This window comes from Thamnophis sirtalis, unplaced genomic scaffold (assembly GCF_051295495.1).
Source record: "Thamnophis sirtalis isolate CommonGarterSnake01/CBP01778 unplaced genomic scaffold, rThaSir2_p1.2 scaffold_6, whole genome shotgun sequence".
Lineage (NCBI taxonomy): Eukaryota > Metazoa > Chordata > Lepidosauria > Squamata > Natricidae > Thamnophis > Thamnophis sirtalis.
The window spans coordinates 13,769,793-13,785,188 of NW_028261386.1; the positions used below are offsets into that span (position 1 = coordinate 13,769,793).

The following is a 15,396-nucleotide window of genomic DNA, read 5'->3' on the forward strand; positions in this document are numbered from 1 at the left end:
GGGCCTACTTGAAGTTCAGGAAGGCCAGAAAGAGGCCCCTTTCCAGCCTCCAGAGCCTGGGGAGGCTGTTTTCGCCTTCCCGGAGGCTTGAAGAAAGCCTCCGGAACCTAGGGAGGGCAAAAATGCTCCCCCCCCTCCAGCCGTGGTGCCGGAGGCCGATTAGGCCATGCCCACCATAGCCACACCCACCCAGCAACCCGCCAGAGAACTTTGTTACAATTTTTGAAGCCCACCCCTGGTGTAAATCAGACGATAAGCCGGGAACTTTCCCGGAGGAACTTTCTATTTCAAAAATTCTACCTCACAGATTGCAGTGGGATATATAACCATGGCAGGGAATAAATGAATGCTGTCTTGAACTGCAGAAGCAAAGGCAGCACCAAACTTTTAACAGAACAGAAGATAATCATGAGGTGGGAATGAAATGTCAAGAAAGTGTTTGACAATCTTCTTGAGGTCTCGCCTTGCACCGTCCCTGCAAGGTAGACTCTGCTATTGTTCTCATGGTCCCCCCCACCCTTCTCTGCATGCTCCTGTTTTTAGGCTACAGTGGTTGGTTGAATCTCACGGAAATAGACCCTGATGAGGAAGTGCAAGGAGAAATCCACCTGCAGATCGAGATCATCGGCAACGGTGCTGCAAGGAAGTTGCGCTGCGTGGTGTTCGATGCCAGGTAAAAATGGGGCCCCAGGAAAGAAAGGAGGGTCTTGCAAGGAGACAGTACTGAGAATGTTTCACTCATTGGGGAAAGCAGAGGAAGGAGGGAAAAGAAGATGAGGCCAAAACTTCAAGTAACTCCAGTAGAATAGAATAACAGAGTTGGAAGGGATCTTGGAGGTCTTCTAGTCCAACCCCCTGCTTAGGCAGGAAACCCTACATCGGTTCAGACAAATGGCTCTCCAACATCTTCTTAAAGACTTCCAGTGTTGGAGCATTCACAACTTCTGGAGGCAAGTTGTTCCACTGATTAATTTTTCTAACTGTCAGGAAATTTCTCCTTAGTTCTAAGTTGCTTCTCTCCTTGATTAGTTTCCACCCGTTGTTCTTGTCCTGCCTTCAGGTGCTTTGGAGAATATCTGGACTCCCTCTTCTTTGTGGCAGCCCCTGAGATATTGGAACACTGCTATCTTGTCTCCCCTAGCCCTTCTTTTCATTAAACTAGACAGACCCAGTTCCTGCAACCGTTCTTCATATCTTTTAGCCTCCGGTCCGCTAATCATCTTTGTTGCTCTTCTCTGCACTCTTTCTGGAATCTCCACATCTTTTTTACATTGTGGCGACCAAAACTGAATGCAGTATTCCAAGCGTGGCCTTACCAAGGCATTATAAAGTGGTATTAACAGTTTACATGATCTCAATTCTATCCCTCTGTTTATACAGTCTAGAACTGTGTTGGCTTTTTTGGCAGCTGCTGCACACTGCTGGCTCATATTTAAATGGTTGTCCACTAGGACTCCAAGATCCCTCTCACAGTTACTATTATTGCGCAAGGTACCATATATACTGTACCTGGGCATTTTGTTTTTCTACCTTGAGATCATCCAAGGAAAATCTTACTATATGTCAACACCGGCCAGACAGGTTGCACATTTTCAGTTCTCAACATCACACATGCAGACTGGTAAGTAGAAGAAAGTGAGGAAACGGCTGTGTATTGAAAAGCCTAAATGTAAAACCTTACTTTTTTCACCATTGAATTTCATTTTGTTAGATAGTGCCCAATGTTCAAGTCTGTCAAGATCCTTCTGTATCTTAAGCCTATCTTCTGGAATGTTGACTATTCTTGCCATCTTAGCAGAGCTCATGGCCAATTGCTGATTGAACTGTATGTTTCTTCCTATTTTTAAAACCATTTAACTCCACATTACAAGCAATACCTGATTAATTTTGGCTGGTCTTCAATACGCGAGAGGCAAAGTAGTTAGTAGTGGTGTAGAAGACCACCAGAAAACCCTAGAGATGGAGGCCAGAATAGATTTTTGTTAAATTCTGGAAGAAGGCCAAGACATCCCCCATGGTACATACATTATTTAAACTAGGTTTAAAGTTTGAAAAGGAAAGGAAAACCCAAAGAGAAATGGGAACATTATCTAACCTAAAAAAAATCTTAAAATAAATTCTAGTATTCTTGAAAATTGCAAAATTAGGGAAATATTTCAGCTTGACCCTGTTACTGAGGCCTTTGAGTGTTCTTCCTTTTAGTTTCCTTTTTTTTTCTTCCTTCATTATGGGGGATGTACAAAATCAAACCTAATCCTGTTAGCATTAGCAAGATCACCACCTCATTTTCCTTCATGTCATGTCCTGGAATACAAAACAGCGGATTGTTTACATTTACTAGACTTATTTTACAGGAATTCTGCTGCCAGAATTTCTTAATCTTAGAAGTCACTGTGATTTCCACATGTCCTGTTGTTTTCAGGTCTTAAACTTCCAACTAGCTTTAGAGACTCGACCAAACCTTTCCTGTCTGGGAACATTCTGAGCTGGTGTAGCTCCCTTGTTCTACGTGCCCTAACCTCAATAAAAGGAGATTGATAGTAAGAAACTGTGCCTAGCAACATAGAATAGAATAGAATAGAATGGAATGGAATGGACCTTGGAGGTCTTCTAGTCCAGCCCCCTCACAATACATCACGTGATGCCACCATGACGAAGTGAGTTTGATACCCCTGGTCTAAGCCAATCTCTCCCAGTCTGCTGTCTTCTAACTACATTGCTTTCCACCATTGCAGATTTTTAAGAAAAGATTGGCTAGCCATTGGTCTGGAATGGGATAGGGTCTCCTGGTTGAACAGAGAGTTGGACTGGAAGACCTCCAAGGTCCCTTCCACCTCTGTTATTCTGTTTTGTTAAATTCCAAAATGGCCATTGCTGAGAATTTGGAGAATTGGTCCACATATCTGGAAGAAATCCTGGAGTTCTGAGTGTTTTGTGACAGGCTTCTGCCATGACCAAAGAAATGTAATATAAGCTTGTCAATCAGAAAGGTCAGCAGTTCAGCAGTTCGAATCCCTAGCGCTGTATAATCGAGTGAGCTCCCGTTACTTGTCCCAGCTTCTGCCAACCTGGCAGTTTGAAAGCACGTAAAAATGCAAGTAGAAAAATAGGGACCTCCTTTGGTGGGAAGGTAACAGTGTTCCATGCGCCTTTGGCATTTAGTCATGCCACCGACATGACCACGGAGACGTCTTCAGACAGTACTGGTTCTTTGGCTTTGAAACGGAGAAAAGCACTGCCCCCTAGAGTCGGGAACGACTAGCACATATGTGCGAGGGGAACCTTTACCTTTACCATAACAAAGCAGACTGTTTTAATAGGCTAAAATTGGAGCAAAAGATGAGTTTTACTGCGGCGGGGGGGGAATATATATTTCTTCCCTTGCTTTCTGAAAGCAAAGGATCTGGCAACATGAATCAGAGAACTGTGAACTTTTCCATTTCCTTTCTTTTCGTGAGCCTTGGAATCTATCAGGTCACTGCTGGATACAAGCATCCTATATTTTTTCATTAAAATAAAACCCCAGTCTGTAATTGAAGGAAATCACTTTGAAATTACAAGCCGCCTCTGTGAGTAGTGATTTTCTGTTTTGAACATTACAGAGTATCATCAGGAAGGGGTGAGCGAGAAAGAAGAAAGGGAGGGTGAGCAGCCTCCTTACAGGATGCATTTGATCATTATTTTTTAAAGGCTTCTTGATGGGAATCACAAAAGGGGTTCGGGGGGGGGGGGACGACCACACTGGAGCAGAAGGTCTTGTGCCTTTATTGAGGATTTTACCGTTGTTCATTTGTGTTGCATTCTTCTAAATCATACGAACTTCATAATTCCTCTTTCTTTATCGACCAAGTACTATGGGTCTCCAGGATTCCCAGGCCATCTTCCTGTTTTATAAACCTATGTAATTAGAGCCAGGGACCGGTGGCTCAGTGGCTAAGACACTGAGCTTTGTCAATCAGAAGGTCAGCAGTTTGGCCGTTCGAATCCCTAGCGCCATGTAACGGAGTGAGCTCCTGTTACTTGTCCCAGCTTCTGCCAACCTAGCTGTTCCAAAGCATGTAAAAATGCAAGTAGAAAAATAGGAACCACCTTTGGTGGGAAGGTAACAGCGTTCCGTGCGCCTTTGGCATTTACTCATGCCGGCCACATGACCATGGAGACGTCTTCCGACAGTGCTGTCTCTTCGGCTTTGAAACGGAGATGAGCACTGCCCCCTAGAGTCGTGAACGACTAACACCTTTACCTTTTTTTTAAATAAGTTTTTATTTTTATTACACAGACAACACATACACAAAAAGAACAAAATAAAACAACAACAAAAAACAAAACAAAAAGAAAAGCATCATCACATACAGCATGTCGTTTGGTTATAGGTGTTTTAACATCCATATTCTCGAATAACATTTACCATCACAGATTTTTCATCCAGTATAACTAAATACCTCACTTTCATTGTACAGTATATATATTCAATTACGATTAGTATTATTATTTTTCCCCAATAAATCATAGTTCCCTTACATTCTTGATTATCTATTTGATAACAGTATACCTTTATATAATCCCCATGTGAAAGAAAAGGTTTTTTTTTCACCAACCATTTATATTTATATATCACTGTTTTCCATTATACCTAATTCCACCAGTCAACTATTTGGGAGGCACCTTTACCTTTTAATTGGAGTCAGAAAAAAAAACATCATGCAATTAAAAGATGGAATGGGCAAGTTAAAACCAAATGGAGTATGTCTGAACACTTGCAAACTTTCAAGGGTTGAGACCTAGAGGGGCATCCTGGAAATCAGGAAAATGCCATTTTGTACAGCAAACGAAACAAAAGAGTTCAGAAGACTAAAGAATTGATTCCCAAAGGAGGCAGATTGTTACTTATCTGAATGGAGTTATCGGTATAAGAATTCTCTAAAAGACTGACTTGCCCTTGGATGCCCTGTATCCTTCAGGAGTGGCTGTGTTTTCTTGGCAGTATACAAGAGTCTGCAGATGGAAGAGCACCAATTTGATCTTAATCAGAATAGAGTTGGAAGGGGCCTGGGAGGTCTTCTAGCTCAACCCCCTGCTCAAGCCTTGCATCGTTTCAGATAGGGAGCTGAACAGTCTTTTCTTTAAAACATCAGGGATGAAGCACCTGCAACTTCTGAAGGAAAGCTGTTCCACTGGTTAATTGTCCTCACAGTTAGAAAGTTTCTCCTTAATTCCAGGTTGCTTCTCTCCTTGGTTAGTTTCCATCCATTGTTTCTTGCCCTGTCTTCTGGTGCTTTGGAGAATAAGTTGACCCTCCTCTTTGTAGCAGCCTCTCAAATACTGGAACACTACTATCCTTTGTCATACACACACACCAGGGGTGGGTTTCTCGCCCCGTTCCAACCGGTTCGGTTGGAACAAGGCCGGCGGCGTGCACGTGCGCGGTGCACGCATGCGTACTAGCGTCTGCGCGATGCTCCAGCTGCTCCTGGACGATCGCGCAGGTGCTGTATGCGTCCTGCGCATGCGTGGAAGCGCAGAACTTGTCAAAACCGGGTAAGGACCGCGGGCGGGCGGGCGCGCCCTTCGCCGTTCCTGGAAGTTACTTACTTCCGGGTTCGGCGACCAACCGGTTCGCAGGGACCGCCGCGAACCGGTTGAAACCCACCCCTGACACACACACACACACACACACACACACACACACACACACACACACACACACCATACCCAGTCCTTTTTTTTCTCTAGAACAGCCAAACCCAAATCCTGCAACCGTTCTTCATATGTTTTAATCTCCAGGCCTTTAATCATTTTAGTTGATCTTCTCTGTACTCTTTCCAACATCTCAACATCTTTTTTGTAATGTGGTGAATAAAACTGGATGCACTTTTCCAGGCGTGGTCTTACTAAGGATTTATAGAGCTGTAGTAATATTTGGGTGCTGCAGGGTTGAGAGAGCTAATTTGCTGGAGTCAGGGGTGGGCTTCAAAAATTGCAGCAACAGGTTCGCTGCCCTGTTGCTGGGTAGGCGTGGCCATGGTGGGCGTGGCCTAGTCGGCCTCCTGCACCACGGGGAGCGGGGAGAGTTTTTCTCCCTCCCCAGGCTCCAGAGGTTTTCCTTGAGGCTCCGGGAGGACAAAAATTGCTCTCCCTGGGCTTTGGAGGCCCTCCGGACTTCCAGAACCTCTGGTAGGCCCATTTCCCCACCTCCCCGAGCCTCCGTGGGGCCATGCACTTACCTGGCATGATGAATGGGCCACGTGGGGACTCCTAGGGTGGGAGGGGCCAGCCAGGAGTGACATTTGGGGGTTTGCCGAACTGGGCAGAATTGCTGAACCCATGTGAACTCCCAGCAGCCCACCCCCTGCTTAAGGCATCAGATTCGAAACCAGGACATTGGGAGTTCTAGTTCTGCCTTACACACAAAGCCATCTTACTCTCAGCCCTAGGAATGTGGCCATGGCAAACCACTTCTGAAAAACCTTGCAAGAAAACTGCAGGGACTTGTCCAGGCAGTGTCCCAGAACCGGACACAATTTCCACCTTGTATTCAAAGGTGTGCCAAGTGTATATGGTGGACTTTAGTTTTTTGAGAGTTAAACTTGTTTTTTCCCTTGTATTTATGCAAATGGCACCATCAGCATCTGTAACCTTCCTTCTCCTCTTTCTTTCAAGGGATTTGGCTCGGAAAGATCGGAATGGAGCTTCTGATCCTTTTGTCAGAGTCCGCTATAATAGCAAGATTCAAGAGACTTCGGTGAGTTGAGGTTGTGGGGAGAAGAAGAAGAAGAGATGCCACTAATTTTTGAAATTGTAGTTGATTACTTTTGTCTATCCAACTTTGGTTTACAATTTATGAATGCCCCATACATTACAGGCGGTGCTTGACTTACAACCACAATTGGGACCAGAATTTATGTTGCTAAACAAGGCAACTGTTAAGTGAGTCATGCCTGATTTTATGACCTTTTCCCTCCACAGATTTATCATTAGATCTATAAGACTGACAGTTGGAAAGACTTAAGACAACTTAAATTGAAAATTAAGTAAAAGCAAAGCGCAAAAAAAGGGTGTTTTTTTTTGAAAAAAGAAACACTTTGATAAAATACATACAGTTTTCAATCCCATAATCCCCAGTCTGGGTTTAACAAACAGGGGATATTTGGCTTGCTGAACTGGAAAAAACCCCATATATAATATACAGAACCCTTAGCCAGCCATAAACACAGGTAGGTAGGTAGGTAGGTAGGTAGGTAGGTAGGTAGGTAGGTAAGTAGGGAGAGAGAGAGAGAGAGAGAGAGAGAGAGAGAGAGAGAGAGAGAGAGAGAGAGAGAGAGAGAGAGATGGGATAAATGGATGGATGAACGGACAGACGGACGAATGGAAGATAGGATAGATGGATGGATGGATGGATAGATAGATAGATAGACAGACAGACAGACAGACAGACAGACAGACAGACAGACAGACAGACAGACAGGATAAATGGATGGATGAACGGACAGACGGACGCGGATGGAAGATAGATAGAAGGATGGATGGATGGATGGATGGATGGATAGATAGATAGATAGATAGATAGATAGATAGATAGATAGATAGATAGATAGATAGATAGATAGATAGATAGATAGATAGATGGGATAAATGGTTGGATGAACGGACAGACAGACGAATGGAAGATAGGATAGATAGATAGATAGATAGATAGATAGATAGATAGATAGATAGATAGATAGATAGATAGATAGATAGATAGATAGAAAGATAGATAGATAGATAGATAGATAGATAGATAGATAGATAGATAGATAGATAGATAGATAGATAGATAGATAGATAGATAGATAGATAGATAGAGTAGATAAATGGATGGACGAACGGACGGATGGAAGATAGACAGACAGACAGACAGACAGACAGACAGATAGATAGATAGATAGATAGATAGATAGATACTGTAGATAGACGGATGGACGGAAGATGGATGGATGGATCGATGGATGGATGGATGGATGGACGGACAGACAAACGAATGGAAGATAGATAGATAGATAGATAGATAGATAGATAGATGATAGATAGATAGATAGATAGATAGATAGATAGATAGATAGATAGATAGATAGATAGATAGATACTGTAGATGGACGGACGGAAGATAGATGGATGGATCGATGGATGGATGGATTGATGGATGGACAGACGGACGGACAGACAGACAGACGAATGGAAGATAGATAGATAGATAGATAGATAGATAGATAGATAGATAGATAGATAGATAGATAGAGACAGACAGACAGACAGACAGAAAGAAAGACTGACAGACAGACAGACAGACAGACAGACAGACAGACAGATGTGACTGGCCAAGGGTTCTGTGTGCCTAGCTGGATCATTAAAAAAGAGTTTCTGTTATAGCTTCCATTACTACAAATAGCCCTCGACCAGGGGTGGGTTGCTGCTGGCGTTGCTTCCGGTTCGCTTCGCATGAACCAGAAGCAACGGTTTGTTGCGACTTAGGGCAAAATGGTTCTGGTTTTGGCCTGGGTCACCAGAACTTCGCTGCCTGTTCGGGTGACCCAGGCCAAAATACCACTACCAGTTCGCCCGAACCGGTGCAAACCAGCAACAACCCACTTTTGCCCTCGTCTTACAACCATTGTACATAAATCGTTGTGGTCATATTTTGAGTCAGACTCAATTTTACAACAATTTTTAGAGTGATTGTTAAACGAATCCAACTTAGCAACTGTTCTGACCTAGGCTTCTCCAGCAGCACGAAGCCGAGTGTTCGTCCTGATAACCCTTTTTTATTTAATGCACAGTGAATTCCTCTCCAGCAAAATCTTTCCTCTCCCATAGTCTTTCAAGATAGTTCACAATTACTGACCTTTATCAGGCTTTGAGAACAGCCAGGCCGATATCTTTCAGATGCTGCAATGCTTGGCAAGAATGCAGGAATGAACTAATTGTTTCCTGTAAACATCCCTCCCCTTTCGCTCCTCTTTTATTCCCTATGGGAGGGGCCTTTCACTGTCCACTTGTTGCCTTACTCCCAAGTAGACCCTTATTCCTTAGCTGTTCCCTTCGTCTGGCAACTCTGTGCATGGGCACACTGGGAACAGGCTCCAGCTCTTCGTCTGCCTCACTGATGTCTGACTCCAAAGGCAGCTGGTAACTGTCAGACGGCCCTGGCCCCATCTCTTCCTCTGACGCAGAGCACTTGTCAGAGTCTTCCCCAGGCTCTAGGACTGGCCCATGTTCCTCCCCAACCTCCTCACTGTCCGAATCTGCTAGGCCACAACAGCAACAGAAATGTTGAGCTCAATTGTGCCCATACGTTGAGGACTACCTGTACAATGGAATTGTCTTCCGATTTCTTTCTTCAGGTGATCAAAAAATCTTGCTACCCCAAATGGAATGAGACCTTTGAGTTTGACCTGGATGAGTCAGCCGCAGAAAACCTGTGTATTGTTGAAGTCTGGGATTGGGATCTTGTCAGCAGGAATGATTTTTTGGGGAAGGTGAGTTGAAAAAGAAGGGCACGCTGAAGGCAGGTGTTAGCACATCTGAGGAGCGAGGAGTCGGCTCTGTTGAAAGACTGTCCTGTTTTTGCTATATTTAGAAACTCTAACTTGAGAACCCCGGGGGAGAGCAATAACCTGAAGTAGCTGCTTGCAAATTCTTGTGACTAAGACATGGGATACGAAGGCCTGAAAATTAAACATGGCTGCAGTTGAAATCATCAAGGTCTTGGGTGCTTGTATTGCCTCGAACATAGTGGGCTTCTCGATGATGCTGATGTTTGTTTCTTTGTTTTTTCACTTCTTTTTTTCTTACTACTGTAGGAAGGAACCCCCTTCCCCTGATTAAAATATTCTTTATTCTTAATATTAAAAAGAGGCCGGAATATCATATTTCTCCAAAGAAGAAACAGAGAAGCATGCTCTTAAAGGCAGAAAGCAGCCCCATAGCCTCAAGCAGAAGTCTCAAGAGATGGATCTTTTGTATCCATTAAGAAAGACTGGGCCAAACTATTCACAAACAAAACACATTCAGCCACAACCTCCCACAGAAGGCTAGAGTTGATGGGATTAAGAATCTGCATTTCCCCACCCAAATTCTAAGGACAGGACGTGACCTTTAGGACGTAATAGGATTAACCCTTCACCATTGAAATAGTAAAAGACAAAGCATTGTCCAACCTCCATTGCACAACCCCCTGGAGCATCTCAAACCCCAAACCCCAGAAGCCTATAAAGATCCATTCACTCACTTAGCTATTTTGTCAGCCATCCCAGAAACAAGTTGCTGTCACTGAAGTTTCTGGCAATCAAATAAACTTTCTTTCCTTGCAGTCAGCCTCCATTTTATTTCCAGTGGCTTTCTCCCAACTTGGAACAAGACCGGATTTTTCTTCCTACAGCATGCACTTAAATAAAAGAAGAATAGCTGCTGTTTGATAATAATGCTAGGTTCGATCTATCTAAAAGTGTTGGTAGAGACCCATTGTACAGGGCGGGGCATAACCTTTTCCTAGGGGGTCACAGCAACACTTGTAATAACAACACAAATAATTCATACACCATTCGAAAGCCCATCAAAAACTGAGTTTATTGACACGATTTAATAGTCAGTATGACCACCATTAGCCCTTCGAACAGCATTCAAACGAGGTGGATAAGAACACCACAAATCTTCAAACAGTTCCGTTCGATTTTCCAGATTTTTCAACAGTTTCCAAATTCATTCTCAAAGTTCGACAGCAAGATCGACAGCAGTTTACAACTTCCGCGACACCTCATTTTAAAGCCCATAAAAAACTGAATTGAATGAGCTATTAAATGTTAAATTTGTTTCGGTTGAAACTTTGAGAATGAATTTGGAAACTGTTGAAAAATCTGGAAAATCGAACGGAACTGTTTGAAGATTTGTTGTGTTCTTATCCACCTCGTTTGAATGCTGTTCGAAGGGCTAATGGTGGTCATACTGACTATTAAATCGTGTCAATAAACTCAGTTTTTGATGGGCTTTCGAATGGTGTATGAATTATTTGTGTTATTATTACAAGTGTTGCTGTGACCCCCTAGGAAAAGGTTATGCCCCGCCCTGTACAAAGTCATGACTTGCTTTAGCCTGGGTTATTTATTATGTTTTATCTTAACTAGTTTTCCAGAAAGAAATAGGGGAGAAATGCCAAAAAATGGGAAGTACATGAGAAACTACAAAACAAAACACAAATAAAATCAGAAAAGGTGGAAATTATCTAGTTTTGCCACGTATCAATCAAATGTCAAGGAGACATCTAAATCTACCCAAAGCAGTAACATAAAATTAAAAAAATAACAATTCTCTAATGTTAGAGATCATAACAGCCATGTCACAGAAAGACAAGCCAAGTTTTTATATATATATATATATATATATATATATATATATATATATATATATATATATATATATATATATATATATATATATATATATTATCAGCACAAATAAAACATATATATATATATGTATGTATGTATGTATGTATGTATGTATGTATGTATGTAAAAGTTCGTTTGTTCAAAATCTTAAATCTCTGAAAGTTCTTCACCGATTGCTTTGAAATTTTGACACAATGTTACACTCGAATACGTGTGTTTTTATATATACCTATAGTATATAGATGTCACACCTGTGACAGGTAAAAACATGCCTTTTTGAAAACCAGCGCCATCTGTTGGACATAATAGCAACACACGCTATAATAAATATTTCAGGATTCTATTTCAATGTTTCTGATTGTTGAAGTATTCAGTTTTGGAGATTAACCTGGTTCCTTCAAAATTAATTTCATGTCCAGTGGCTTTAAGGTGCTGGAAAAGGGAGGAAGATTTTCTTTTTTTCCTACTGCGTTCTTGTGTTCTGCGATGCGTGCATTTATTCTCCTGTTCGTTTGTCCTATGTATGTTGCAGGGCAGATTTTGCATGGTATTTTGTAGACTCCTTGGTTTTCCAGCTGGATTTTGTCTTTGGGGTTTCTTAAGATGTTGGCTATTTTTTGGTCAGTGTTGAAGGCTGTCTTGATATTGTGTTTGTGGAGAATTTTGCTGATTTTATCTGTGGTGCCTTTGATGTAAGGGAGGAGGGTGATGCCATTATCCTGTTCTGTGTCTCGGTTTTTGGGGGGAGTCTCCCTTTGGATTAGGTTGGTAATTGTTTTTCTTTGGAATCCGTTGGAGATTAATACGTTTGTGAGAGTGTGTAATTCAGTTTTCAGGTGGTCTTTGTCGGCTAGGCGTTTGGTTCTGGAGATGAGGGTCTTGGCTACAGAGTTGATCTGTGCAGGGTGGCGATGGGATTGTGTGTTTAAGTAGCGGTTGGTGTGTGTTTTTTCCCGGTAGATGGTGTGTCCTAGGGAGCCATTGGTTTTTTTGTAGATTAGGGCGTCCAGAAAGGGAAGTTGGTTGTTTGCTTCTATTTCCACCCCACAATATAATTCACCATGTGTGTTTGTGTGTGTGTTCATTCCAGCATAACTGGAAGGTGGAATGCCTTGAGCAATTTCAACCAAACTCAGATGACTTACTCTCTGGAAACAAATACTGTGAGGTTAAGTCACCCCTAAAGCCCCTCAGGGTGTGTGTTCTGTTAAGATACAGCCTGTTGTGTCTTAAAATGGCTTCTGTACTGCCGTAAAATGGCTTCCACTGAACAGCGTAGTGGAGTTGCCATGGTAACGGCTTCACAAGGGGGCTCCCTCTGATAAGAGGGAAAATCCAACATTAGAAATTACATTTGGTCCGGACATTTCCCCCGCTATAAATAAATACCTGGACAACGCTGGGTTATCAGCTAGTAATATATAAAAATGCCTTTTCAAAAACATATCTCTTGAATCCAATCCTTCATAACAAGAACAGTGTTACTTTTTCATTAACCTTTGATTTATGTGTTCAGTAAATTGTTGGGGTCTCACAATACGCAAGCCCAAACCAATAAGCCACATGGCGCAATGTGTGAATGCAGGTGTATTTTTTAACGTTTTGGCAATGCCTGGGAAAATGTGGCTGCGTAATTAATGATGAGTCACTGCACCACAAAGCAGAGGCGGCTTTCCTTTGTTTGCTAGATCACTGCAGAGTCATCTTTGGCGCTTATTTATTAGATTTATTTGCCGCCCGTCTTGGTTCTATGCAACTCTTAGCGTTATGCATGATAGGGAGTGAACCGGGGCCAAACCCCCACCCCTCCCCTCCCCACATGCTCTTGAGAGGCTCTCTGGCCATTTGACTCATTGAGAAAGGATGACACACTACGAGGTGGCTGGGCCACCCACCTGTACCTTTTATGAAGGCACCTTGGTGGAGATGTTGTAAGATGAGGGGGTCTGCCAGGAAAGGGGGTTTGTGAGAGAGGGGTGTTTTTGTTTCAGGCAGTAGGTCCTCTTGTCCACAGTAGCCACTGGATGCAAATAAATGACAAAACAGTGTTCCAAATATCATCCAGAATTAAATCAGAGTTCAAGGCATACCTTCCATCAAAGTTCCAATTTAATAAGAGAGACATGTTGGTACAATCTGTGGGAACCCAAATCTGAAAACTTCCTGGGTTTCCACCCAGTTGAAAGTTCATGATCTTGTCCCCAGACCCACAAGTTCATCACATGGTGCAATCTTCCTCTGCCACACTGGCATGTCCACCCATCTAGTTCCGGTCAGATGCAGAGGTGCAGAGACACAGAATGACCTTGATTTCTAGAAAGGAATTTTTTATTTTGAAAACAAACACGGTCTACTCCTTACTATTCTCCCCTCCCAATTCCCCACTAATTTCCCACTAAAAGAAAGAGAATGAGTGTGGCAGGCCAAAGATCCTAAAAGGAATATAACTGCAGGCCTGACAAACAGATGATTTCAGGGGTAGGCTTCCAAAATTTTAGCAAGGGGTTCTCTGCTTGGTTGCTGGGTGGGCGTGGCCATGATGGGCGTGGCCTACTCGGCCTTCTCCACCACAGCAGGGAGCTGGCGTTTTTGGTATCCCCGGGCTCTAGGGGCTTTTTTCAAGCCTCCGGGAGGGGAAAACGGCCTTCCCAGCAGTGATGGGTTGCTAGTTTTTTACTACTGGTTTGGGCATGCTCACATGCGACACTTCCGATCTGGGCCGAACCGGGAGCAGCCCACCTCTGGAGGCCCATTTCTGGCCTCCCTGAATTTCCGGTAGGCCCATTTTTCGCCCTCCCTGAGCCTCCGTGTGTGCCCTGCACTTACCTGCATCCAAAACGGGCTGTGTGGGGACGCCTGGGGGGGGGGGCAGCCAGGATTGGGATTTGCGGGTTCTCCGAACTGCACAGAATCTTAGCTAGAGGATCTCCCGAACCCCTGCGAAGCCCCAGCAGCCCACCCCTGGATGTATTTATTTATTTCGTGATTTGATTTATATAGATACCCATCTCATATGTGTAATTTTGGGTGGCTTTCAAAGATAAAACACAAGCAATAAACACAAACAATAAGCATTAATAATAAACTCAAACAAGAGTTGTTTAATATGGATACATGCACGTGCTTTATATTGGGTTAAGACGGTGATGATGATAATCATGATGATTTAAAAAAAAACTCCCAACAAAGTCAGTTTGACTTAATAGGTACACATTTTTTCTTGCAAAGTTAAAGAAATGGCTTGATGTTCATTCTCCCAGGATGCCCTTCCAGCTGCCCAAACCTCTTACAATTGGGATTCCCTGATCTACTTGAATTACTAGGCTTGGTTTTTGCTTAGGTTCTCAAATAAATTGACCATGTGTTGCCATCTGGAGGAATTCTAGGAGTTGAAGTCCACTCATCTTGAATTTGCCAAGTTTGAAAAACTCTGCCTCAAAATATTCAAGCCATATGAATAGAAAAACGATGAATAATTTTATTGAAAAAAAATCCAACCAACGCATTTTTATGAGACTCTTAAAGGACAGTTGGTAGCAGTGATTTGGAGCAGGAATAATCTTTTTTAGAGGCTGTTTTTTGCTTTTTCTTACTGTCCTTTCACAGATCTTGTGCATGGGACATACATACATACATACATACATACATACATACATATTAAGTGTTATGTGGGAGGGAGTATACTGCTTCCCTTTTGCCTTTCAGCTCCACCCTAGGAGCCTTCCAGACAGAAAATGCAACACAATATGTGTGTGTGTGTGTTCCAGCCTCGAGCAATTTCACCCAGACGTGGTACACAGATGACTTAACCTCTGGAAACAAATACTGTGGGGATAAGACACTCCTGACATTCCTCGGGGGGGGGGGGTGCTCTGTTAAGATACAGCCTGTTGTGCTTTAAAATGGCTTTTACTGTACAGCGTGGTGGAGTTGCCATGTAATGGCTTCACAGTACTCCACAAGGGGGCTCCCT

General features: G+C 42.9%; 1 protein-coding gene across 1 annotated transcript in view; it reads left to right on the plus strand.

The window, feature by feature from the left end:
• The window catches only part of LOC106542536 (ras GTPase-activating protein 4), a 99,484-nt gene that overhangs the window by 58,063 nt on the left and 26,025 nt on the right, over positions 1-15,396 (plus strand). The window contains exons 5-7 of the mRNA XM_087717226.1: positions 544-673; positions 6,661-6,742; positions 9,381-9,515. Of these exons, the coding sequence (XP_087573352.1) occupies positions 544-673; positions 6,661-6,742; positions 9,381-9,515 (347 nt within the window). The remainder of the gene's footprint in view (positions 1-543; positions 674-6,660; positions 6,743-9,380; positions 9,516-15,396) is intronic.